Here is a 24,973-nt window from a genome sequence, read left to right on the forward strand (position 1 = left end):
ACACACACAGTGCACATACACAGTGCACACAGTGACACACACACGGTGACACACACACAGTGCACATACACACAGTGCACATAAACACACAGTGACACACACACAGTGCAGATACACACACACAGTGACATACACACACAGCGCACATACACAGTGCCCATACACACACACAGTGCCCATACACACACACAGTGACACACACAGTGCACAAACACACACAGTGACACACACACACAGTGCACAAACACACACAGCAACACACACAGTGCACATACACACACAGCGACACACACACACAGTGACACACAGTGCACATACACACACACAGAGCGACACACACACAGCGACACATACAGTGACATATACACACACAGTGCCCATACACACACACACAGCGACACATACAGTGACATACACACAATGACACACACCCTGCCCCCCAGGTATTGCTGTGTCCGAGCTCTGGTCTGGTTGCTGTGTATTTGTGTTGCACATTGACAGACGCACAGCCGTTGTGTCATCGCTTGCACAGGGGTTGCTGTGGCCCCGCACCTCCTCCTTCGCACGGCATTTCCTCGCTCTCACCTCTCGTTGTGTTAATGAGACGTTTGGAAAGTGATTAACGCTTCCTGCGCGTTTTCTCAGCCCGGCTCCCTGGTGCTGCAGGCATGAAGAGGTTAAATGTGTGTGAGGTGTCCGTGTTACCCACACCTCAACCAGCGTGGGGCATTTACGCAGCGCTATATAATATAAATATGAAATAGCCTCCCAGCAGAGGTGGTAGAGGGTAATACAGTGAGGGCATTAAACATGCATGGGATAGACATACGGCTTCTGAATCTAAGACGAGACCAACGACTGATTAAGGTTTGAGTCTTTACAGCAGGAGAAACGGCGACTAGACGGGCCCCTGCTTCCGTTACCCCTGGCTGTGTATGTCTGGCGGTCCCGTCTCCCGCTGTCACCGGCTATGTCTGGCGGTCCCGTCTCCCGCTGTCACCGGCTATGTCTGCCGGCCCCGTCTCCCGCCGTCACCGGCTTTGTCTGCCGGCTCCGTCCCCCTCTGTCACCGGGAGGTCCCAAGTGCGTTTCTTCACACTTATCAGCATTAAACAGCAGTCTGGCTTATTCCACGAGGACCGTCCATCCCGGGGGGACAATCGGCCCCAGGTGTAAAACGAGCACATCTGGCATGGACCCCGCGTCCTCCCCTCTCCATCTCTCCTCTCACCCTGCTACTCCCCCTCTCCCTGTTATTCTCTCCTCCCCCTCTCCTTCCCTGGTACTCCCCCTCTCCCTATTATTCTCCCCCTCCTCTCTCCCTGCTTCTCCCCCTCTCCCTGTTTCTCCCCTTTTCTCCCCTGCTTTCAATGCGTTCCTTATCCTCACTTTTCCCGCCCTCTAGCATAATGGGTCACGCGGAGGGCTCCGTGTCCACTATTAGCAGGTCTCGCGTTAGCTGTTGCTAGGTTACGGGAGGTGCCGAGCGGTGCTGGGTCAGGTGACGAAATCTGCGGAAGCAGGAAGTTTCGCGGTTGCCAGGATACGGAGGCTCTGTACGGATGATGGAGCAGTACAGTCTGCTGGGCCGGATCGGGGAGGGAGCCCATGGGATAGTTTTCAAAGCCAAACATATCGAGGTACCGGCCGAGCGCGTGACCCGGTTCCAGAGTGCGTCCTGGGCGTGTGACACGTACCCTGAGTGTACCCTATACCCTGAGTGTGTGACACGTACCCTGAGTGTACCCTAAACCCTGAGTGTGTGACACGTACCCTGGGCGTGTGACACGTACCCTGAGTGTGCCCTATACCCTGAGTGTGTGACACGTACCCTGAGTGTGTGACACGTACCCTGAGTGTGTGACACGTACCCTGAGTGTGTGATACGTACCCTGGGCGTGCCCTATACCCTGAGTGTACCCTATACCCTGAGTGTGTGACATGTACCCTGAGTGTACCCTATACCCTGAGTGTGTGACACGTGCCCTGAGTGTGTGACACGTGAACTGAGTGTGTGACACGTACCCTGAGTGTGCATATAAGAAGTGTGTAGGGAATAAGTGCGTCTGGCGGCTGCGCACATCGGTGAGTGTGTTATACGGTGTTTCATGTTACCGCCTGGTGCTGAGGCTGTAATGACACCCGTGCCAAGAATACAGAGGACCTTTAGGGGAGCTGCAGATGCCCCTGTTCCCCCCTCTTGCCCCCCTCCTGATGTCTGTGATGCTTTCCTCTATAATTCTAAGACCGGGGAGGCAGTCGCCCTGAAGAAGGTCGCTCTGCGAAAGTTGGAGGAGGGGATCCCGAACCAGGCTCTGCGAGAAATCAAAGCTCTGCAGGAGATTGAAGACAACCAACATGTGAGTGTCTGGCCGAGGGAGATGTGAGTGTCCGGCATGTGGGGGGGCGAGTGAGTGTCCGGCATGTGGGGGGGCGAGTGAGTGTCCGGCTGGTGGGGAGGCGGGCGAGTGTCTGGCCAAGGGGGGCGGGCGAGTGTCTGGCCCAGGGGGGTTTGCTAGTGTCCGGCTGGTGGGGGGCGGGCGAGTGTCCAGCTGGTGGGGGGGCGGGCGAGTGTCCATGCCACCAAGGAAAGTGCTGGCTCCCCTATCCCTGCGTGGTGTCTTGCGGTGGGATCGCAGTCTTGCTGTCTGTCTGTCTGTCTGTCCGTAGGTGGTGAAGCTGCGCGAGGTGTTCCCCCACGGCACCGGCTTCGTGCTGGTTTTCGAGTACATGCTCTCTGACCTTTCGGAGGTCATCAGGAATTGTGATCAGCCCCTGACCGAGGCCCAGGTCAAAAGTTACATGATGATGCTTCTGAAAGGCGTGGCGTTCTGCCACGAGAACTCCATCATGCACAGGGTGAGTGCACTTAATGAGTGCAGGCGGCAGTAAGCCAAGGCAAGCACTAACTGCTTATTCCCTAACAGGACCTGAAACCGGCAAATCTTCTCATCAGCTCCACCGGCCTCCTGAAGATCGCTGACTTTGGCTTGGCCCGCGTTTTCTCCAGCGACAGGGGCCGCCTGTACAGCCATCAGGTGGCCACAAGGTCAGCCCGGAGCTGTGTGCGTGGTTGGGAACACCGTGTGTTGTGTTTATTGTGTCTTTTGTGATTGATAATGTGTAGAAAGACAGGCAGAGTGTGATGTACAGTGTGTGTGTGTGTTATTTTCTGTGTCGGGTTGTGTTATTTTCCGTGTGTGGTCGGTTTGTGTTATTTTCTGTGTGTGGTAGGGTTGTGTTATTCCCTGTGTGTGGTCGGGTTGTGTTATTTTCCGTGTGTGGTCGGGTTGTGTTATTCCATGTGTCTGGTTGGGTTGTGTTATTTTCCGTGTGTGGTCGGGTTGTGTTATTCCATGTGTCTGGTTGGGTTGTGTTATTTTCCGTGTGTGGTCGGGTTGTGTTATTCCCCGTGTGTGGTCGGGTTGTGTTATTTTCCGTGTGGTCGGGTTGTGTTATTCCCCGTGTGTGGTCGGGTTGTGTTATTCCCCGTGTGTTGTGTTATTCTGCAGGTAAATACACATTTGGCCAATTGCTGATATTGGTCACGCTGTTCCCGCAGGTGGTACCGGGCTCCTGAGTTACTGTACGGGGCCCGCAAGTACGACGAGGGAGTGGACTTGTGGTGAGTTTGCCACTCCCTTTATCACCGGTGCTGCCCCCTAATGTCTCAGTGACCTCTGACCTGTGTGTTCCCTCCAGGGCCGTTGGCTGTATATTTGGGGAGCTTCTCAACGGATCCCCCCTGTTCCCCGGGGAGAATGACATTGAGCAGCTGTGCTGTGTCCTCCGGACCCTCGGGACCCCGAACCCTCAGACGTGGCCAGTGAGTAACTGCCCCCCCCATCCTGCACGATGCCTCCGTCACGTGATGCCCTGCCACCCATCCCGTAATCCTCTCCCTTCCACCCGCAGGAGATCGCCGAGCTCCCGGATTATAACAAAATCTCTTTCAAGGAGCACCAACCCCTTCCTGGGGAGAGCGTGGCCCCCGACACCTCGCCAGAGGCGCTGGAGCTCCTAATGCGCTTCCTCGTCTATCCGTCCAATCAGAGGATCCGGGCAGCCGAGGTAGGAGGGACACCGCGCTCCCCAAATCTTTCCCGCGTACCGGCGGTAACGGAAGTCACGGAGACCCGGGGGGTTGGTAAACCGGTGGAGTGAATGCTCAGAACCGAGGAGCTCTGTGCCGTTAATGTGTCGGCGCTCTCTTTCTGTGTCTTTCTGCGGCTGCACCCCCTTATTCCGCTCTCTCCTCTCTCACAGGCTCTGCTGCACCCCTATTTTTTTGGAGAACCTCTCCCCGCTCACCACTCAGAGCTGCCCATTCCCCAGAGAGGAGAAAGGAGAAGCCGCCAGAGAGAGTTTCACACGGAGCAGCCGTTAGCCGACAGTCTGCTGGACCCAGGCCTCCTGAGTGACTACCTGTCCGGACTCTGATGCCGCGGCATGGCGTGTCCGTGTGCCTGCGCGTTCCCGGTCACGGCGTGTACATACTAAAGACTTATTTTGAATGTGATGTCACTGAGGAGAGAGGGGGTCCTCCTCGTGTTGAGCCTCCGGTCCGGGACCCTGTTGCCCCCGTTGCCCCTGTTGCCCCCGTTGCCCCATGTGACATTAGCCCCGGCACTGAATTGTCCTGTATTTGTTGTCATTTTTTGGATTCAGTTATTTTTGTAAACGTGGATTTTCTGAGCTTGTCTCTTTCTCCAGATTCCACTCATTTCTGAGGCCGATCGTGGGAATGACTGGATGGGGGTGAAAGTGGCAGCGTGTGTGTCGGGGGGGATCCTGCCCCGGGGTGGGGCAGTAAGGGGGAGAGGATGGTGACGCGGGGGGGAGCTAGGCGCTGGATCTGGGTGTCAGAGATAAGAGAGTCCATCCAACAGCCCCAGAGAGAAGGGCCGTGCGGGGAGAGGGATGTCTCAGCACTTTGTGTGACAGCTGACTGACGGACGGACACCCTGGGGTACATGGGGGGCGCTGCATGGCTTAACCCCTTCCCTGCCACGTGTGTCCAGAGCTCCCTTTGCAGTCAGTTGCTCGTTTAACCCTTTCTGTGCTGGGGTGGCAGCGAGCGGGTTAATTGTGTAACCGTCGGCCGGGCTGTGGAGGAGCGTGGAGCTGTGGCTGCACTCTGTGGCTTGCTGAGTGGCCAGTGCGCTCTCCTCCTGCTGGCTGCGCTCTCGTGATAAGATGCTATCTGCTTCGGAGGAGACATGTTTTGGGTTTGGAGGGAGGTGGGGTGAGGAGGGTGCGGAGAGCTGGGGAGAGAGAATGGGCGAGAGCCCCGTACGAGCTGGGCAACCGACCTGTTAACCCTGTCCCTGCCAGAGCTCAGTAGATCGCCCCTTAACCCTGTGCCTTCCAGAGCCTCGCACAGCATCCCTTAACCCCGTCCGCTCGCATACACGCATTATTCCGTGTTCACAGAACTTGGCTGTATGTTCCTGGACACGTGATGATCAGAACCCCTTTGTGTTTGGGGTGGAAAAGGGATTTTGCACTTTTCTGTGTTACCCCACGAATGCTGCCATGGGTAGATGTCGCCCCAAAGTGGTAAATCCAGAAGGTTTCCCGGAACGTGTGATTTTGAATGGCAATTGATCCTAATATTAGCATTTTGCCCCAGAATTGCCCCACTTCTGCTCCGGTCCGTTTGGGTTTCTCTGTCGTTTACCTGAAGCGTTTGTCTTATTTCGGGGGGCTGTAGATACCCCTTATAGTGGGGCATACAAGGCAAGTGATTTGTGCCCCAACCCCTCCTTGGGCAGTGGAAAGGGGCGGGGCAGCGGGAGGGATCCGCCTCTGTCAGGGGACATAAGTGACAGCGCGGGGAGAGTGTGATAGGTTGAGGGCGCCTGGCCAGAGGACCCTCAGAGACAGTGAGTGGGGTGAGAGCATGAGGGAGGACTGACAAGGAGGAAAAGAGTTTCAAAGTCCCCAAAAAACTGAGAGGAGGGCAACTTGAACACCTGTGGGGCCACAGAGCACTTCTAGGACCTGCAGAAGGTGAGTGGAGTGTACCATGTGTGTCTGTCTACCCCTGGGGGCAAGTTGGGTGTGTTGGGGGTATCTGTCTACCCACCAGGGAGTGAGTGAAACCAAGACGGTGTATCTACCTGCTCCTCCGGCACGAGTGGAGTGTGGGATATAAATCTGCCCCGGGAGTCATTTGGGTGTGGGACGTGTTATCGACCTGCCCCTCAGGGTGAGTGGAGTTTGGACATGTATCGACCTGCCCCCCCCCCAAGAGTGGAGTTTGAGTGGTCTATCTCCCTGCGTCTGTGGAGGTGACGGTATTGTGGTTTGTTGTATCTTCCTGCTTCCCAGGTGTGGAATATGTACCTACCTGCCTCTGGGGGTGAGTGAGACGTGAACGTACCTGCCCCTGGGGCTGAGTGAGGCATGAACGTACCTGCCCTTGGGGCTGAGTGAGGCATGAACGTACCTGCCCCTGGGGCTGAGTGAGGCGTGAACGTACCTGCCCCTGGGGCTGAGTGAGGCGTGAACTTACCTACCCCTGGGGCTGAGTGAGGCGTGAACGTACCTACCCCTGGGGCTGAGTGAGGCGTAAACATACCTGCCCCTGGGGCTGAGTGAGGCGTGAACATACCTGCCCCTGGGGCTGAGTGAGGCGTGAACATACCTGCTCCTGGGGCTGAGTGGGGTGTGCGTGTCTAGCTGCCCCTGGGGCTGAGTGGGGCGTGTGTGTCTAGCTGCCCCTGGGGCTGAGTGGGGCGTGCATGTCTAGCTGCCCCTGGGGCTGAGTGGGGCGTGTGTGTCTAGCTGCCCCTGGGGCTGAGTGGGGCGTGCGTGTCTAGCTGCCCCTGGGGGTGGTATATATAATGTGGATATTAACGTGTGATTGGATCTGCCTCTTTGCCCCCCGCGCCACGTTGGCTTCAGGCACGGACACATAGCCCTGATACACGGATCTGTGTTCCAGCTGGGTAATGCCCTGTGTTCCTTAATAATAGTATGTGCTAAGCGTGTACCGTGACACGCAAACCCCTATTATGTGTGATACATGCACAACGCCACATACAACATGCAATCCAACAGGACCCCTGCGTGTGACACGTATAGCCCACGCACGGAGCCCACGGCCAGGCAGATGGATAATCCAGGATGAGCAATTAATGAGGTGTGTTATCAGTCAGCAATGCACGAAGCGTGACCGTCTGGCGTGTCCCAGTGCGTGTCTCATTGCGTGATCTGGGTTCTGTGGTGCACAGGCACACGCGTGTTAACCCTGAAAATGTTGCAGCCAGCAGATACAGTCGCCGGCCCGCCAGGCTTCTCATCTGATGGATTGTGTAGCATGACATAGTACATGACATGTGCATGGCACAGGGGCCTCTACAAACTTGTGGACCTGTGTTTGCGTGATATGACGAGGTTCAGTTTTTGGCGCTTCTGATTTACACAAATCCAAAATGCACGTCACGTGAGTCTCCCTTCACTTTGTGTTTTGGTCAGAGCATCTTCGTTCGCACACGCGATTAACTGGCGTGTTCATGGATCAGGTGACCTATACGGACGTTTTCTGCCACGCGTGCTTTTCAGTTTAACCCTTTGCATAATACATACGTGGCCCACGGATTGTTTCAGGATCTGTTATTTACGCAGAAAAAAGTATTTATCTCCCGCTGCACAGAGACTCAGATTGTTGGGGCAGATAAGGAGCCAATCGCCCCGGGGCCGCCGATTCCCTATCAGAAAACACAAGCCGGGTTTTACTTCCTGCCCCGGACCGCCGAGTCCGAGACAGACTTTCCCCGGCGCTCTCTGCGGCCAGCGACTGTCTCTACCTCTCTGCGACCAGCGACTGTCTCTACCTCCCTGCGGCCAGCGACTGTCTCTACCTCTCTGCGGCCAGCGACTGTCTCTACCTTCTCTGCGACCAGCGACTGTCTCTACCTCTCTGCGACCAGCGACCGTCTCTACCTTCTCTGCGACCAGCGACTGTCTCTACCTTCTCTGCGACCAGCGACTGTCTCTACCTTCTCTGCGACCAGCGACCGTCTCTACCTTCTCTGCGGCCAGCGACTGTCTCTACCTTCTCTGCGACCAGCGACCGTCTCTACCTTCTCTGCGACCAGCGACTGTCTCTACCTCTCTGCGACCAGCGACCGTCTCTACCTCTCTGCGGCCAGCGACCGTCTCTACCTTCTCTGCGACCAGCGACTGTCTCTACCTCTCTGCGACCAGCGACCGTCTCTACCTCTCTGCGACCAGCGACTGTCTCTACCTCTCTGCGACCAGTGACCGTCTCTACCTTCTCTGCGACCAGCGACCGTCTCTACCTTCTCTGCGGCCAGCGACTGTCTCTACCTCTCTGCGGCCAGCGACCGTCTCTTCCTTCTCTGCGACTGTCTCTTCCTTCTCTGCGACTGTCTCTACCTTCTCTGCCCTCTTTCCACCAAAGTCACTCTTCTTATAAGATCTGTCGCCATATCCCCCCCCCGGGGGTAACGGCTACAGCCGTCCCAGAGAACATGGAGTCCTTAGTCTTAGGGGGCACCTTTTATTGGGCCAACAGAGAGTCACAAGTGAAGAAGGGACCTCGGAGGCTACATTCTTACCATCTTAGTTCCATAACGACCAACGACTGAAAGAGATCGACCGGCTGCCCAGTTGGGATGGTGCTTATTTCCAGTGGGGGGCTAAAAGGCATTAAAGGGAGTTCTAGCGGGGGCCCCTTCCACGAGTGTCAACCTCAGCCTAGGAAGCGCTGGTGCTCACCATAGCGGAGTGCAAGTTCAGGGCCAGGGGGCACAGATGGCAAATGCCCATTGGCTGCCTGGTGGATGCCCTGCCCTGTGGACCCCGCTTAATCCATGCGGCCCGGCAACGTAATGCGGTAAAACACTCGGTATAAAGCAGTGTAAGCGGGAGCGCCTTTTATCCAGCCCAAAGCCTTGCGCGTCGGCCTCCATTTTGTCTCCCGCTCCCCTCCGTCGCTGGGGCGGCTCTCCTCCATTTTGTCTCCTGCTCCCCTCCGTCGCTGGGGCTGCTCTCCTCCATTTTGTCTCCTGCTCCCCTCCGTCGCTGGGGCCGCTCTCCTCCATTTTGTCTCCCGCTCCGCTCCGTCGCTGGGGCCGCTCTCCTCCATTTTGTCTCCCGCTCCCCTCCGTCGCTGGGGCCGCTCTCCTCCATTTTGTCTCCCGCTCCCCTCCATCGCTGGGGCCGCTCTCCGGCTTTTACTTTGAAAGTAAGCAAGAGAAAAAAAAAGCTATTTTGACATTTTTTCTAGAAATCTTAGATCTCGGTTAGATAAGTTTAATTAAGGAAATAAATTCAGCTTCCTTTAACGGCCCAAAGCAGGAAAAACTTTCCCTGACTCTACAGATCACTGACTCCTCTCGCAAACACCAAGAACCCTAATGCCCCGGCGCGAGTGCGGACTCACCCCACGCTCTGACATCATAACCGAGGGACGCCACGGAAAGTGAGACGGCCGTCTGTCCTAGCATCAGCCGCTTCCGCGACTAGAACGTTCTGCAAATGTATCCAGAAACCCCGAATCCGGAACAATTCCTCCAGAAAACAATATATATCCGTACGCCTGAGAGGCTGGTGACTTCCTACGTGAAACACGTATGTAGCGGTTATTCGGCGGGCTCTGTAACCTCAGCCCCCACCCCGAGGAAGAGACGGCTCCGCGACAGGGACTTGGCGGCAGCTCCGGCATTTAGTGGATGGGGTGGAGGAGGAATAGAACCTCCAGACTCCAGAACCCGCCAAATAGAACGTTCCTTAAAGATCCGCAGAACCGAAATAAAAGGAATTTTGGGGAAAGTTGTAAAAATTTAGCTTTTGCCTGTAAATATGTGGAAGCCGCTGCAGTGGAACGGATTGACGGGGCGACCACGGGGCGTCGGGTCCAGTAACCACCCCAGGCGCCCACGTAACCTCTGGGGTACGACGGACGCCCCGCGGAGCCCAGTGGGAAATGCCCCGAGCAGGGGCTTTTCTGTACTGTGGGGGGGGGTTTACCGGTTGCGGTGGGTTTACGTGTCGCTCTGTCACATGATGTGTTACACCGGGGAGGGCGGCACGTGAAACGCGTCTCGGCAGACGCTCCTTCACGTGTAGAGACTCCTTCCACGATATCAGAGGTCAGCGGGCACTCGGCACTAAGGACAGGCACTTGGCTCACGCGCCGACCGCTCCGTTACTGCCGCCCGTAAATCCGTCTCCGAGGCGCGGGGTCATCTGCAGGTTTTCTCTGTTACAGGTGTAGTGGGTGCCGTTCCCGGCCACCAGCGCAGGATGGACTACACGCCGCTGTCGGGACAGGAACCCCTTTCTCATTACGCCGATTCTGAGCTGGCCACCGCCTCCGACGACTCCGACTTCTTCTTTGGGCTGGGAGGAGAGGGCAGCCAGACTCAGTACGGAGCGGCCGGCGGCACCCGAGGGATCGAGGGACCCAGACACTCTCCAGGTGAGCCCCGTCCACTCACATCGTCTACAAGGTCTGTCACTCTCTCGCACACGTGATTCTTTCCTCCCCACTCATGGACCCCATAACTACAAAGCAAAGAGCACCCGGCCCCTATAGTCTATACCCACATCTAGGTGACTTCCAGGGCCGTAGAACCCTGCGATACCCTCATACCCAGCAAACATTCTAGAAAAGAGGGGCATCAGGGGAGGGGAGAGGGGCATCAGGGGAGGGGAGAGGGGCATCGGGAGGAGAGAGGGGCCTCAGGGATTTGAGTCCACACAGTTATGCCGTACACATCAAATGTCTTTGCTGGCAGCTGAGATTTAACCGCCCCAAAATAATTACCCCAGAGCCCTGATACCCGTCATACACCCAGCACTATGTCTCTCTCATCTCGGTCTCTGTATTAGAGCCGTCCACTTCTGACCGTCTCTGTCCATCTCTCTCAGCGCACACAACGTTCCCATCTCCGTGGCCAGAGAGCGTCCCGGGACTCTCGCACACTCTGGCTGCATACGGAAGAAGCGTCACAACGTTCCCCCTTTACCATTCGAGCGCATCTCCGCTGGGCCCCCTCTCCTCTTCCCCCCTCTACACATCCGCCCCGTTCCTGCTGAGTCCGGCGCCTGTGCTGGAGCGGGAAGGAAGCCCCAAGTTCCTGGAATCGCTGAAGACGGAGAGGATGAGTCCTCTGACATCAGATCTTCTGCCCCTGGAGCCAAGAAGCCCCGGTAACCAGAGCTTTCCCCACATGGGGTACATGGGGGGCGCACAGGACTTCAGCACCACCTCCTTCCAGCCGACAGGTAAGAGCGCATGTCTAGCGTGACATCCCGGGGCAGAAATGTACACGTCTGTTACATGTAACGCGGGAACACGCAGAGCGAGACGTTACCGGTATCTCGTGGGTTTTACCTCTAGAAGATCGCGAGTGCGTGAACTGCGGCGCTACCGTGACCCCGCTGTGGAGACGCGACGTGAGCGGCCACTACCTGTGCAACGCCTGTGGCCTTTACCACAAGATGAACGGGCAGAACCGGCCGCTGATCCGACCCAAGAAACGACTGGTACGTGGGGCACTTCACGGGGCATTGAGGAATGGGGGACCCCCTCTACGGAGGGTACCGGACACTCAGTGTGGGGGAGCCAACTGTATCCCACGGGCTGAGGGTCTATAAAACAGGGGAGGGGAGAAGTGAGTCCGCCGCAGGCTAGAGAAGGGCTTCCTAACCCTCTGGAGAGCACTCTAGACCTCCAGGTTGGGACCCACTCATTACCGTCATCTCCATCTTCTCTCACTCCACTCATTACCGTCATCTCTCTTCTCTCTCTCCACTCATTACCGTCATCTATTCTCTCTTTTCCATCCTCTCTCTCTCTCCACTCTTTTCCATCCTCTCTCTTCTCTCATTCCCATCCTCTCTCTCTCTCCACTCTTTTCCATCCTCTCTCTCCACTCTTTTCCATCCTCTCTCTTCTCTCATTCCCATCCTCTCTCTCTCTCCACTCTTTTCCATCCTCTCTCTCCACTCTTTTCCATCCTCTCTCTTCTCTCATTCCCATCCTCTCTCTCTCTCCACTCTTTTCCATCCTCTCTCTCCACTCTTTTCCATCCTCTCTCTTCTCTCATTCCCATCCTCTCTCTCTCTCCACTCTTTTCCATCCTCTCTCTTCTCTCATTCCCATCCTCTCTCTCTCTCCACTCTTTTCCATCCTCTCTCTCTCCACTCTTTTCCATCCTCTCTCTTCTCTCATTCCCATCCTCTCTCTCTCTCCACTCTTTCCCACCCTCTCTCTCCACTCTTTTCCATCCTCTCTCTTCTCTCATTCCCATCCTCTCTCTCCACTCTTTTCCATCCTCTCTCTTCTCTCATTCCCATCCTCTCTCTCTCTCCACTCTTTTCCATCCTCTCTCTCCACTCTTTTCCATCCTCTCTCTTCTCTCATTCCCATCCTCTCTCTCTCTCCACTCTTTTCCATCCTCTCTCTTCTCTCATTCCCATCCTCTCTCTCTCTCCACTCTTTCCCACCCTCTCTCTCCACTCTTTTCCATCCTCTCTCTCCTCGGCAGATTGTCAGTAAGAGAGCCGGGACCCAGTGCAGTAATTGCCACACAAGCACCACCACTCTGTGGAGGCGAAACGCCAGCGGGGACCCCGTGTGCAACGCCTGTGGACTCTACTACAAACTGCACAACGTAAGGCCTGGGGCGGGTGAAACCCTCCGTGTCACGTATCACACGCGTGATCCATTAATATGTATCATGATCTAATACCTCCCCCCCAGGTGAACCGTCCCCTGACCATGAAAAAAGACGGGATTCAAACACGGAATCGGAAGGTGACCAGCAAGTCCAAAAAGAAGAAGTCAGCAGACAATGCTTTTGAACTTCCTAAGGGCCCCCCGGAGGAGCCCGCCATGTACTCACTGGGGCCACTCTTCCTTCCTGGAGGGATCCCGGCCATGGGACACCTGATGCCGTGCTCTCCCCCTCCTCACCTGATGACATCCATGAGAATCCCTCACTCTCCTCCCATGCCGTACAGACCGCAAACGATGTCAGGGGCCACCTCGGCCCTCAGCTAATGACAGGAACACCCAGTGATTTCAGGGACACCCCCTGAACCCCCAGTGCAGAGACCCCCTACACCCCCCGCTCCACACACAGCCCACCCTACTGCAGCCCTCACACACGGCAGGGGCATCTCCTGCCACCCCGCTAACCGTCACACTCATCCCATAGGCCATTCCAGCCACCTCCTCTGAGGGGCCGCTCCTCAGCGTATCCGTAACTGCCCCGTTCCTTGTATATTTTACCCGAAGTTGCCCCAGAGCCCCGCGTGCGACGCCCACGATCACGTCTGGACTCCCGGTGGGGGCGGCGAGGGGCTTTATTCCTGCGAGAATGTTGGGGAGATCAGGAAACGATCCCAAAGGGATCCACCTGGCAGAAAGCGCCTCCTGGAAACGGGGGCCACAACCCCAACCTGCCGAGGGCCTGCGGAGCCCACCAAACGACTTCCACGCAAACACGAAGCGTCTCGCTCCCATCAGGACCCAGTTAACTTCATACAACACTGACAGTAAATGTTTAACACGCACATACATGAACATGTTACCAAACAACATGCAGGGAACCCAATTGCAACAATGTATCTACCGGTAAAGATGAATTAAATAATCATTTCATCCACGATCGTTACGTCTTTATTTCTACAGAGATTGCGGAATATTTATTCTTGTCATAAAGGTTTCATAGATGAGTGGAACAGCCTCCCAGCAGAGGAGGTAGAGCGTAATACAGTGAGGGTATTAAACACGCGTGAGATCCTGAATCTAAGACTGAGAAGCCGGTATGCAGGTTGTGCAGCTGCTGCCAGGGCCCCCAGCGGGGTCACATAAGGCGCATTACGCGGCCCTGCAGTAGAAAGGTGGCGGCAGCTCGCATGGAGAGTGACAGCTGCAGTTAAGACAGGGATCTGCGCAAGGTGAGAGTGGGTATATGTGAGTGGTGTTAACATGAGTGTGTGTTAGTGCATGGTGTTAGCGTATGATGATAGAGTGAGTGTTGGTGTATGGTGTTAGAGTGAGTGCATGTTAGCGCATGATGATAGAGTGAGTGTGTGTTAGTGCATGGTGTTAGCGTATGATGATAGAGTGTTGGTGTATGGTGTTAGAGTGAGTGCATGTTAGCGCATGATGATAGAGTGAGTGTGTGTTAGTGCATGGTGTTAGCGTATGATGATAGAGTGTTGGTGTATGGTGTTAGAGTGAGTGCATGTTAGCGCATGATGATAGAGTGAGTGTGTGTTAGTGCATGGTGTTAGCGTATGATGATAGAGTGTTGGTGTATGGTGTTAGAGTGAGTGCGTGTTAGCGTATGATGATAGAGTGAGTGTGTGGCAGTGCCTGGTGTTAGCGTATGATGATAGAGTGACTGTTGGTGTATGGTGTATTACTGCCCCCAGGATTAAGTTAACCTTATTAACCATGAAGACCCCGTTAACCATAACTGCCCATAAATTAACCCCCACCTCCCCTAACTTTCAGCACCCTTAACATTAATCTTATACTTTCTGTGAGTTTCGTTGCTGAGCAGAGTGGGCACATATTACATAACTGGGGGATTCAGACTATAAGGAAAGAGGCGGGGCCAATCGTCAGTGTGACTGCAGGGAGGGATTGGGAAGCAGTTACTGCTGTGAGTCACATTGAGTGAAGCGATGAATCGGTTCATGAATCGGTTCATTTCAATGAATTACTCGAAATGAACCGATTCACTTTACTGCTCCGAACTTCCCATCACATTGGTCGCGTGCATGGCCCCGCCTTCTTTCTCTCTTTCCATTAGCAAAAAGTTAACGCCATCTGACCGCCTCTCGGGGGGTGTGGCTCCTAAAACCGGAAGTGGCGTAAAACCAGAGAGCAGAGTTCGAACTTCTAGGTAAGAGATGGAGCTCCCGATACTAAGCCGGGGCCACCCGCCCTGTGATGTCCCCCTGACATACACCCTGCGGGGGGCGCACATATCCCCCTGACATACACCCTGCGGGGGGCCCCACAGCCTCCCTGATAAATACATTGTCAGCCCTTACTAATAAATACCCTGTGAGGAGCCAGAAGTCTCTATGACACACACACCCTGTCAGGGGCCACAATAGTTTCTGACACACACCCTGTCAGGGGCCACCCCTATTTGTACCCTATGAGTTGCTGCACCTTCTCTCCAGCTGGGGCCCCAAACCCGAAGTGCCCTGTATCTGGGGCCCTGGATCCTGTCTGTCTCACAGTCTCTGCTTCTCTCACAGATCGCTCAGAATGGCTTCTCCGCAGGACAGGAGACCACCGGCTGCCAGAGGGTCCACTCGCTCCCCTGCCCCCGGTGGGCCCGGTGCTGCCCCCGGTGGGCCCGGTGCTGCCCCCGGTGGGCCCGGTGCTGCCCCCGGGGTATGTCCGTCTTTACGGTGAAACAGTTCTGTTACTTTGTTGTTTCCACGGCGTCTAATAAATTATCTCAATCGGCTGCATTTTCAGAAGAAGCAGAGCAAGAAGGGGAGAAGCTCCTCGTCCCCTCAGGGCCCCCACAGCCTGCAGGAGGCAAAGAAGAGGGGCCAAAGGTTACGACGAACCCCTGAGAGGGAGATTTGTGAAGAACTTGAGGGACTGGTGAGTTATTTGCCCCGATTGCCCGCAGCCCTCGCCTGAGAGCCAACAAACCCACCGATCCCGAGCCTTCCTTCTGTTGCAGGACCTGGGCGGCGGATCTCTGGCGGAAGGAACGGGACTGGTTTATGATGAGCGCATGGCGGAGCCCCGCTGCCTCTGGGATGATGGGTAATGATGCAGACCAACGTCCCACTGCCCCGTGGTGACTCCATGGCGATTGGGGGAGAGGGCAGATGTCCTTATTGGACCTGGGGGGGTCACGTCAAGGGTGCAAATACTGGAATCAGCCCAATAAAATGAGCCAGCGTGTTCTAGGTGACGGTATCTGTGTGGCCGTTCCCTGTGTACATACATACATACATGCATGCATACATACCGTGTGTCCCCTTTGTACATAACCCCTCTGTTCCCAGGTTCCCCGAGGCCCCGGCTCGCCTTCTCGCTGTGAGGGATAAGCTGGCTGAATACGGGCTGAGGGATCGCTGCGTGCCGGTGCCGGTACGTTCAACGTGTATTGAGTGGGAGGGTTTGATGGTGAGACATGGCTTCAGTAACCCCGCTGCGATGTATTTATTTTCTCGGTAGGGTCTATATTTATTTTGGGGTTATTAATACGGTAAGAATATTCTAGAAGCCATGAAGGGAAAGTATAGACAGGACATTAAACATATAAATTGCCAGTCTCACCGCGCAGCCTGGTGTAAAAAGCTGAAAGAATCCGACGCACAGGGCAGGTGGTCGGAGGTGCTAGACGGCAGCCCCCCCCCCCGACGTCTTTCCATGATGATTTTTTTTGGCCCTTGTGCCGCTTTAACCCCTTACAGGCCAGAGAGGCTTCAGAGGACGAGATCCGGCTCATGCACAGGTACCCGGTTGCCGCTTGTGTCGTGTGTTCGGGGCCCGGGGCTCCGGGGGGGATCTTTCTAACGGCTGTGAATTTCAGTCCTCAGTTTGTCGAACTCATGAAATCTACGCAAAATATGAGCGAGGAGGAGCTGCGGGCGCTGTCTGAGCGCTACGACTCTGTCTACCTGCACCCCGTGAGTCCGCTGCATGCGTGTATCACACCCCGGGCATATATGTGTGTTTTCACCCCGTCGTATTCGTCTTCTGTTTGCTGCAGTCTCTCGCCTCGTTGTGTTGCCACTCTTTGCCCGGCTCTGTCTCCCAGGTGCCTTTCTCACAGTTTCTCTCTCTCTCTCTCTCTCTCTCTCTCTCTCTTGCAGGCGTCGTACTCGGCATCTTGTCTGGCCGTTGGGTCAGTGCTGCAGTTAGTAGATAAAGTCCTGCACGGGGAGATTCGCAATGGATTATCCGTAGTCAGGTGAGGGTCTCGGATAAGCTTCACGTCCAAGGAGAGTGATGAGTGGGGTTGTCGGCAGAGATAATGCATCGTATGGGTACTTTATGGGTACTGGGGGCTCTCAGTATACAGGGTACTCCGGGCGGACTTTATGACATCATATTCTAAGCTGTTGGCTCGTCTCCTTCAGACCTCCCGGGCACCATGCCCACAGAGACCAGATGAACGGGTATTGCATGTTTAACCAGCTGGCCGTGGCAGCCAGGTACGCCCAGCACAGCCACGGGATCAAGCGGTAAGAGGGGCAAATTCAGAGGGCCGGTGCTTTGCGCTGTTCGGTTACTACATGCGCCTTTCTTTCCTGCCAGGGTCCTGATTGTAGACTGGGATGTCCACCACGGGCAAGGAACACAATTCTTATTTGAAGAAGACCCAAGGTCGGTAAAAATAGACCTCTTCTAAGGGGACCCGAGTGCTTGGGTGTCACTCGTGGCAGACAAGGCACTGCCGTGTGTGGCACTTGGAGCTGTTCCTCATGGGCCGGCCTTCGTTGTGTCTCTTCAGTGTCCTGTATTTTTCCATTCACCGTTACGAGAATGGCAGCTTCTGGCCGCACCTCAGCGAGTCGTCGTGCGGGGCTGTGGGGAAAGAGCGCGGTGTCCGTTACAACATTAATGTGCCGTGGAACAAGGTAGTAGCTCTGTGTGTGAGAGGAGCCGGGCCGGCCCCCGCTTGGGCCAAGCTTTGGCTGTATCTGCTCAGGTTCCCTGTCCCACCGTTCACAGGTTCTGTGAGCGATGGTCAGGCTTGACATAGTTGTGTTCTTCCATCACATGTCTTTCTCCCACAGACTGCAATGACTGATGCTGACTACGTTACGGCCTTCCTGCACCTGCTTCTGCCGGTTGCGTACGAGGTAGAGGAATCCAGACCTCCTTTCTTCTACTTTGTAGCACTATTACCATTTAATGTCTTCACCCTCCTTGTGTTGAACCCGATCTCAACAGCTTCTTTCTGCTCTCTCTGTCCAGTTCCAGCCCCAGCTTGTGTTGGTGGCAGCCGGATTTGACTCTGTGGTGGGAGACCCCAAGGTGAGATCAGTTTACCCCGTCCTGTGTGTTGGGGGATGGGGAAAGGTCTCTTCTTGCCCATGTAGAGGGTTAGTAAATCTCATTCACTGTTCCTGCAGGGAGAAATGTCTGCCTCCCCTTCCTGCTTCTCACACCTCACACATCTGCTCATGTCGCTGGCCCACGGGAGGCTCATTCTGTCCTTGGAGGTGAGATGAGGAGAGACCGCTCGGTGACACGCACACCATTTCCCTTTGCACTGGCGTCTCTGTAATTGTGGTGGTGAAGCGGGGCATGCGCAGACTGGCGGGGTGGGTATTCACCTCCACATGTTCTTTGACCATCCCTACAGGGGGGATACAACCTGCGCTCGTTGGCAGAAGGAGCTTGCGCTTCTTTGAAAATCCTGTTAGGAGACGCCTGTCCGAGACTGCCCTCACCCTTCACTCCGTGCAAAAGGTGAGCGGTGGCTGCTTTCTGCGTTGCGGGGGAAGTCGCGTGTCATGCGCGGTGCTCATGGCCAGGGTTTTGAGTGATGTTATCCGCCTCACTTGTGGTTTCGTCCTCACAGTGCCCTGGACTCAATCACTGACACCATCTTGGCCCATAGGAAGTACTGGAGGATCTTGCAGGATCTCGGTGAGTGGCCGCTCACCGGTATTGTGCAACGCGTGGGCGGAGCGGAGGATGGAGTCAGGATGAAAGTGGGTGGGGTAATAGAGGGGCGTGGTTTTTGTGTTCCGTGGGGGTGGTGTGTTTGTGTGTATGGGGGGGTTAAGTTTGGGAGTTCCTAGTCTTAATTGCATTAGGGTGGAGGGCCGGGATACAGCGGTGACCGCAGCTTATTTCAGATGCCGGAGGGGACGTTACTTCCGAGCAGGAGACTGAAGAGGACTCCAGCATGTCTGGCGAAGCCGCTGTGAACGCAATACTGGACGCTTCGATGCGGGAGGTAATGAGGCCGCTACCGGAGCAGAGAACAGGTCTGGTGTATGACGAGCGTATGATGGAGCACTTTAACATGTGGGACAGGTGAGGTACACGGCAGCACACGCGTGTGAAGAACATGCATCCTCTGCTGTATTAATGATGTTTGCGTTGTTTCAGTCACCATCCCGAGGTCCCTCAGAGGATTTCTCGGATATTCCAGCGTCTCAAAGAGACCGGATTAGAAACTCGCTGCAGTCGTCTGTCTAGTCGCTCGGCGTCTCGAGCTGAACTGCAAATGTGCCACAGGTGGGTAACCTGCGCGTCTTACACCCTTCCTCCTGTAAGACATCTGATGTCCCTCTGTCCAGCTGCCGTCTCTATGTCCCGCCGACGTCTCCTCTCCCTCTGTCTCTCTGTCCCACCAACCTCTCCTTTGTCTTGCTGACCTCTCCTCTCCCTCTGTCTCTCTGTCCCGCCGACGTCTCCTCTCCCTCTGTCTCTCTGTCCCGCTGAGGTCTCGCCACTCTGTCCCGCCGACGTCTCGCCTCTGTCCCGCCGACGTCTCGCCTCTGTCTCGCTGACTTCTCGCCTCTCCCTCAGTCTCTCCCATATTCAGAGGATTGAGGGAAGCGCACACATGAAGCCTCGGGATCTGCACAGATTGGGCTCTGAATATAACTCCATTTATATAAACACCAAGTCGTACGGCAGCGCCTGCCTGGCCACCGGCTCTGTGTTCAGTGCTGTGGATGCTGTCCTCTCAGGGAAGGTGAGACCGAGGAACACCAAAGCTTCCCTCTGGATCCGTCTTCATCGTTATCTTTTTTTGGTTTTGATTGTTATTTTTTTAAATTAAAATTCAGGTCCAAAACGCCGTTTGTATCGTCCGCCCCCCGGGTCATCATGCCGAGCCGGACTCTGCCTGCGGCTTCTGTTTCTTTAACACCGTGGCGCTGGCCGCACGGTACGCGCAGGCCTCGGCGGACATCTCTGAAGCACCGTTAAGGTACACGTGGCCCCCGCGGCACCCTCTTCCCGTGTGATCTCATATGTTTTGTCGCTGATTGCTGTCTGTTTTCCTTCGTGGCTCGTTCTGTGGACGCTCCTCTCAGGGTGATGATTCTGGACTGGGACGTGCATCATGGAAATGGCACCCAACACATCTTCCAGGAGGACTCCAGGTCTGTAACCTCTACATGTGACTTTCCACGCGTATGTCCCGGGGTATGTCTGACTTCATGTGTTCTGTCATAGCGTGCTGTACGTGTCCCTCCATCGCTATGACGATGGCCTGTTCTTTCCCTGCTCGGAGGATGCGTCTCATGACCGCGTTGGCTGCGGCCGCGGCGAAGGCTTCAACGTTAACATTCCATGGAACGGCGGGAAGATGGGGGACGCCGAATATCTCATGGCGTTTCACAGGGTGGTGATGCCCGTTGCGTATGAGGTGAGCGAGGCTGGACGGGCAGCATATAGAAGGGGAGGACCGGGGGCAGGACTGTGGTTCATGGGGCTCTTTTGCCATCACTCCTTCTTTCTCGTCAGTTTGATCCGCACCTGGTTTTGGTGTCGGCCGGATTTGATGCCGCCCGCGGAGACCCCCTTGGAGGCTGCCAGGTGACACCGGAGGGCTACGCGCACATGACCCACCTCCTGATGGGCCTTGCGGGGGGCAGAGTGGTGATGGTGCTTGAGGTAATACTTGTCTCGTGTTATACGTGGGCAGTTATTTTCGGGGTGTCTGTGCGTGTCCCCACGGGCCGGGTGCCCTCGCTCACGTCTCTCTGTCTGGACGCAGGGCGGCTATAACCTGACATCCATTTCTGAGTCGATGGCTATGTGCACCCGAACCCTCCTGGGAGACCCCCCTCCGCCCCTGCTGGACCTGCGGCCCCCTCGCCTTCCCGCATTGCATGCGGTCCACAAGGTGCTCGGAGTGCATCGCAGGTATTGGCGTAGCCTGCGACTAAACGGTGAGTAGCCGGAGGGGCCTGTGCCCGGTTTCAGCTTCTAATCATTCATATTCAGTCGCAGCTCTGAAGAATGAGAGCGGCCCCGGTCACGTGTCTTTACTTTATTGCAGTTACTGGCCCCGTCTCGGACGAATCAAAGCGCAGCCTGCCGTCTCCTCGTAAGATCAATCACGGGAAAGATGAGTCTGCGCAGGAGAGCGGACCCTCACCTCAGACCACCAGCAGCTCTTCTGGGCCCTTCTCACCAGATCCTGACAGTTCTCCCAGGGAAAAGGTTCTTGAGGTAGATCCTCGACAAGGCGACGCTGTCTCTGTACGTCTGGCTGTCCAGGAACCTGATGGACAGGAGCAGAATTGCGTGTGTTCCTTGGCCGCAGTGACCCCGGCTGTTCAAAGCTCTTTCTTAAATGCTGAAAATACAGATGCCTTCATTCAATCAAACAGCCCGGGGCAACGCGGTCTCGAGCAACCACAGACGTCTCTAGATACAGGGGTCTCGTCAATGGTCTCCGCGCCTTCCGATTTAATGACTGATGAGAAGATACTGGAGGCCCCCGCGGCCCAGAGACTGTTGAGCGAAGGGGAGATGGAGAGGCAGCCACAGGGAAAGGCAGAACCTCCTCTGCAGGGAGAGGGAGACAGTCTAATACTCCCTCTACTCAAACTTGGAGACCTGCGCCTGGAAGATGATGGAGCTGGCGCTGGTCAGGTAATGGCTGGTGAGGATGTAACGGTTACCGTCAGAGAGAGGCACCTGTAGAGAATCGGTACTGATTAAGGGCTTGGAGTGTTGTGTTGGTAGAAGATATAGGTGTTGGGGGGGTGATTGACGGTGGTGTGTGGCTATAGGTGAAGGGGGGTGGTGGTTGGCGGTGTGTGGCTATAGCTGTAGGGGGGTGGTGGTTGGCGGTGTGTGGCTATAGCTGTAGGGGGGTGGTGGTTGGCGGTGTGTGGCTATAGCTGTAGGGGGTTGGTGGTCGGCGGTGTGGATATAGCTGTAGGGGGGGTGGTCGGCGGTGTGTGGATATAGCTGTAGGGGGGGTGGTCGGCGGTGTGTGGATATAGCTGTAGGGGGGGTGGTCGGCGGTGTGTGGATATAGCCGTAAGGGGGGTGGCCGGCGGCGGTGTGTGGATATAGCTGTAGGGGGGTGGCGGTCGGTAGTGTGTGGATATAGCCGTAAGGGGGGTGGCCGGCGGCGGTGTGTGGATATAGCTGTAGGGGGGTGGTTGGCGGCGGTGTGTGGATATAGCTGTAGGGGAGGGGTGGTTGGCGGCGGTGTGTGGATATAGCTGTAGGGGGGGTGGTTGGCGGCGGTGTGTGGATATAGCTGTAGGGGGGGTGGTTGGCGGCGGTGTGTGGATATAGCTGTAGGGGGGGTGGTTGGCGGCGGTGTGTGGATATAGCTGTAGGGGGGTGGTCGGCGGTGTGTGGATATAGCTGTAGGGGGGTGGCGGTCGGTAGTGTGTGGCTATAGCTGTAGGGGGGGTGGTTGGCGGCGGTGTGTGGATATAGCTGTAGGGGAGGGGTGGTTGGCGGCGGTGTGTGGATATAGCTGTAGGGGGGGTGGTTGGCGGCGGTGTGTGGATATAGCTGTAGGGGGGGTGGTTGGCGGCGGTGTGTGGATATAGCTGTAGGGGGGGTGGTTGGCGGCGGTGTGTGGATATAGCTGTAGGGGGGGTGGTTGGCGGCGGTGTGTGGATATAGCTGTAGGGGGGGTGGTCGGCGTCGGTGTGTGGATATAGCTGTAGGGGGTGGTGGTATGCGTCGGTAGTAAGTAACCTCTGTCTCTCGCAGTCTCCAGATACCCTGGCTGAGCTGGAGCTCTTGGAGGCAGCTGGCGGGTGCGATAACCTGACCTTCTGTGAACTGTTCCTCAATCCGCTACTGGACGAGTCTGTAAGTGAGGGCGTGGCCTGGCTCATTCTGACAAGCTGCCAATGAGATGCTGTGTTTTGGTGCATCTGGGGTCGGATGGGTCTGTCGGTGGTCAGTGTTGTTTTGAATGCCTCGCTCTCTGGTTTCAGGGCCCGGGTTTTACTGTCCCGTTATCCTGGTGTCCACACTTGTCCACAGTCAGTGAGCTGCCGGTCGGCGGGCTGGATATTACTGAGCCGTGTGCTGTGTGCGGCAGCGTGCGGGAGAATTGGGTCTGTCTAACGTGTTATCAAGTAAGTCACGTGGGTGTCCGCACGGCTGTGTATGGGGGGGGGGAGACTCATGAGACCTGCTTCCCACGCTCTGTCTGTTGCAGGTGTTCTGCGGGAGGTACGTGTCTCAGCACATGCTGTCTCACGGGGCCGCGTCCGGCCACTGTCTGGTGCTCAGTTTCTCGGACCTGTCCGTGTGGTGCTACGGCTGCGAGGCGTACGTCCATCATCAGGTGAGTGCACGTTGGGGGGTGCAGGGGTTCTGCGGACATGCGCGGATTTGCCGTGATTTTTTCCTCTGCACAATGTCTCTGGTTTCTGTGTTCTCTCCGTGCAGGTTCTGCTGCCGGCGAAATCCTCAGCCTACTTTGCCAAATTCGGGGAGGAGATGCTAGCGGTATGATGCGGTGATGACACCCCCCCACCCGGCACGGGCGCCGTGTCCACCCCCCACCCGGCACGGGCGCCATGCCCCGCTCTCACATCTCTTCTATTTAATGTTTTATTGGAATCTCCTAAATATTTTTAAAAGCTGCCTTTTTTGTAGTGTTTTCTTTCCGTCTGCCGAATCAGCTGCCGTGGCTGTGATATGGGGGGGCGGGGGGCACAGTAGTTGCCTCGTGTTAGTGAATCCTTCTGAAAGATGACCTCAAAACCACATAAACATCCGTGTTCGCCTGTACCGTGGGGTATCCCAAGTGTATCAGCCCCGGGCCCATGGGGAGGAAACAAACAAAACATCAGAAAATTCCCAAAATTTTGGGACCCCCCCCCCCCAAAAAAAACAGTTCTCTGCGTGTGACCGAAAACACTATAGAGTTTTTCTTCCGTATGGATGAAGCCATGCAAATGGTGTGTGTGTGTGTGTGTGTGTGTGTGTGTGTGTGTGTGTGTGTGTGTGTGTATCTGGTATGTATATGATGTGTGTGGGAAATGGTGTCTGTGTGTATAGGTATGTGTATGGATAGGTGTAGTTGTAATGTGGTTGTGTAGGTGTGATGTGGGTATGTATGGATATGAAGTATAGGTGTGATATGGGTGTGTGGGTATGATGTGTGTTTATATGGTGTGCATGGATATGTGAAGGTGTGATATGTGTGTGTGTATGGTGTGCATGGATATGTGAAGGTGTGTGTGTGCATGTGCATGGATATGTGAAGGTGTGATGTGTGTGTGTGTGTGTGCATGGATATGTGAAGGTGTGTGTGTGGGTAAATATATGGTGTGCATGGAAATGTGAAGGTGTGATGTGTGTGTGCATGTGCATGGAAATGTGAAGGTGTGATGTGTGTGTGTATGTGCATGGATACGTGAAGGTGTGATGTGTGTGTGCATGTGCATGGATACGTGAAGGTGTGATGTGTGTGTGTGTGTATGGTGTGCATGGATACGTGAAGGTGTGATGTGTGTGTGTGTATGGTGTGCATGGATATGTGAAGGTGTGGTGTGTGTGGGTAAATATATGGTGTGCATGGAAATGTGAAGGTGTGATGTGTGTGTGCATGTGCATGGATACGTGAAGATGTGTGTGTGTGTGTGTGTGTGTATGGTGTGCATGGATACGTGAAGGTGTGATGTGTGTGTGTGTGTATGGTGTGCATGGATACGTGAAGGTGTGATGTGTGTGTGTGTGTGTATGGTGTGCATGGATACGTGAAGGTGTGTGTGTGTGTGTATGGTGTGCATGGATACGTGAAGGTGTGATGTGTGTGTGTATGGTGTGCATGGATAGGTGGAGGTGTGATGTGTGTTTAAATTAGAAATACAGAAATTGGGATTAAGCAGAGAAACAGTGAAAATTCTAAAACTGCTTTTATCCGAAGTGAATAAAATACGTCGAGCTGGGGGGGGGGGGGCGGTCCAGCCGCTGAGCTCTGATTGGCTGCAGCTGACAGGGAGTAAGGAGCAGGCATCGCTGTGATGTCTA

General features: G+C 55.4%; 3 protein-coding genes across 3 annotated transcripts; all 3 read left to right on the forward strand.

Annotated features, from left to right (window-relative positions):
- The first annotated feature begins 1,526 nt into the window (after positions 1-1,526).
- CDK20 (cyclin dependent kinase 20) lies at positions 1,527-4,701 on the forward strand. Its single transcript, XM_053473159.1, has 8 exons — positions 1,527-1,640; positions 2,247-2,360; positions 2,671-2,859; positions 2,928-3,049; positions 3,563-3,625; positions 3,703-3,826; positions 3,916-4,071; positions 4,267-4,701. The coding sequence occupies exons 1-8, from the start codon at positions 1,563-1,565 to the stop codon at positions 4,438-4,440; spliced, it is 1,020 nt and encodes a 339-aa protein (XP_053329134.1). The 5' UTR covers positions 1,527-1,562; the 3' UTR covers positions 4,441-4,701.
- Positions 4,702-5,797: 1,096 nt separating this feature from the next.
- On the forward strand, positions 5,798-13,652 carry GATA1 (GATA binding protein 1). Its single transcript, XM_053472923.1, has 6 exons — positions 5,798-6,012; positions 10,244-10,453; positions 10,906-11,262; positions 11,378-11,523; positions 12,528-12,653; positions 12,743-13,652. Exons 2-6 carry the CDS (start codon positions 10,279-10,281, stop codon positions 13,040-13,042), a joined length of 1,104 nt encoding a protein of 367 aa, XP_053328898.1. The 5' UTR covers positions 5,798-6,012; positions 10,244-10,278; the 3' UTR covers positions 13,043-13,652.
- A 1,753-nt stretch (positions 13,653-15,405) lies between these two features.
- Positions 15,406-23,582, forward strand: HDAC6 (histone deacetylase 6). Its single transcript, XM_053473128.1, has 28 exons — positions 15,406-15,420; positions 15,491-15,622; positions 15,705-15,790; positions 16,036-16,120; positions 16,447-16,487; positions 16,566-16,662; positions 16,849-16,946; positions 17,116-17,220; positions 17,294-17,362; positions 17,490-17,616; positions 17,776-17,841; positions 17,957-18,016; positions 18,115-18,204; positions 18,348-18,454; positions 18,567-18,634; positions 18,847-19,027; positions 19,103-19,231; positions 19,526-19,694; positions 19,789-19,931; positions 20,038-20,106; positions 20,180-20,372; positions 20,471-20,620; positions 20,724-20,898; positions 21,009-21,607; positions 22,694-22,795; positions 22,924-23,067; positions 23,151-23,279; positions 23,384-23,582. The coding sequence occupies exons 1-28, from the start codon at positions 15,406-15,408 to the stop codon at positions 23,447-23,449; spliced, it is 3,495 nt and encodes a 1,164-aa protein (XP_053329103.1). The 3' UTR covers positions 23,450-23,582.
- The last annotated feature ends 1,391 nt before the right edge of the window (positions 23,583-24,973 follow it).

The sequence above is a fragment of the Spea bombifrons genome, chromosome 8, assembly GCF_027358695.1.
Source record: "Spea bombifrons isolate aSpeBom1 chromosome 8, aSpeBom1.2.pri, whole genome shotgun sequence".
Classification (NCBI taxonomy): domain Eukaryota; kingdom Metazoa; phylum Chordata; class Amphibia; order Anura; family Pelobatidae; genus Spea; species Spea bombifrons.

Excerpts from the sequence above, each read along its gene's own strand:
- HDAC6 (XM_053473128.1), top strand. Across the intron at positions 18,635-18,846 it reads GAGGATCTTGCAGGATCTCG|ATGCCGGAGGGGACGTTACT; the intron begins GTGAGTGGCCGC and ends AGCTTATTTCAG. Across the intron at positions 19,232-19,525 it reads GAACTGCAAATGTGCCACAG|TCTCTCCCATATTCAGAGGA; the intron begins GTGGGTAACCTG and ends CCTCTCCCTCAG.
- CDK20 (XM_053473159.1), top strand. The coding sequence starts at position 1,563 with ATGATGGAGCAGTACAGTCTGCTGGGCCGGATCGGGGAGGGAGCCCAT. Across the intron at positions 2,361-2,670 it reads AGATTGAAGACAACCAACAT|GTGGTGAAGCTGCGCGAGGT; the intron begins GTGAGTGTCTGG and ends GTCTGTCCGTAG. Across the intron at positions 2,860-2,927 it reads AGAACTCCATCATGCACAGG|GACCTGAAACCGGCAAATCT; the intron begins GTGAGTGCACTT and ends ATTCCCTAACAG.
- GATA1 (XM_053472923.1), top strand. The coding sequence starts at position 10,279 with ATGGACTACACGCCGCTGTCGGGACAGGAACCCCTTTCTCATTACGCC. Across the intron at positions 10,454-10,905 it reads GGGACCCAGACACTCTCCAG|CGCACACAACGTTCCCATCT; the intron begins GTGAGCCCCGTC and ends CATCTCTCTCAG. Across the intron at positions 11,263-11,377 it reads CACCTCCTTCCAGCCGACAG|AAGATCGCGAGTGCGTGAAC; the intron begins GTAAGAGCGCAT and ends TTTTACCTCTAG.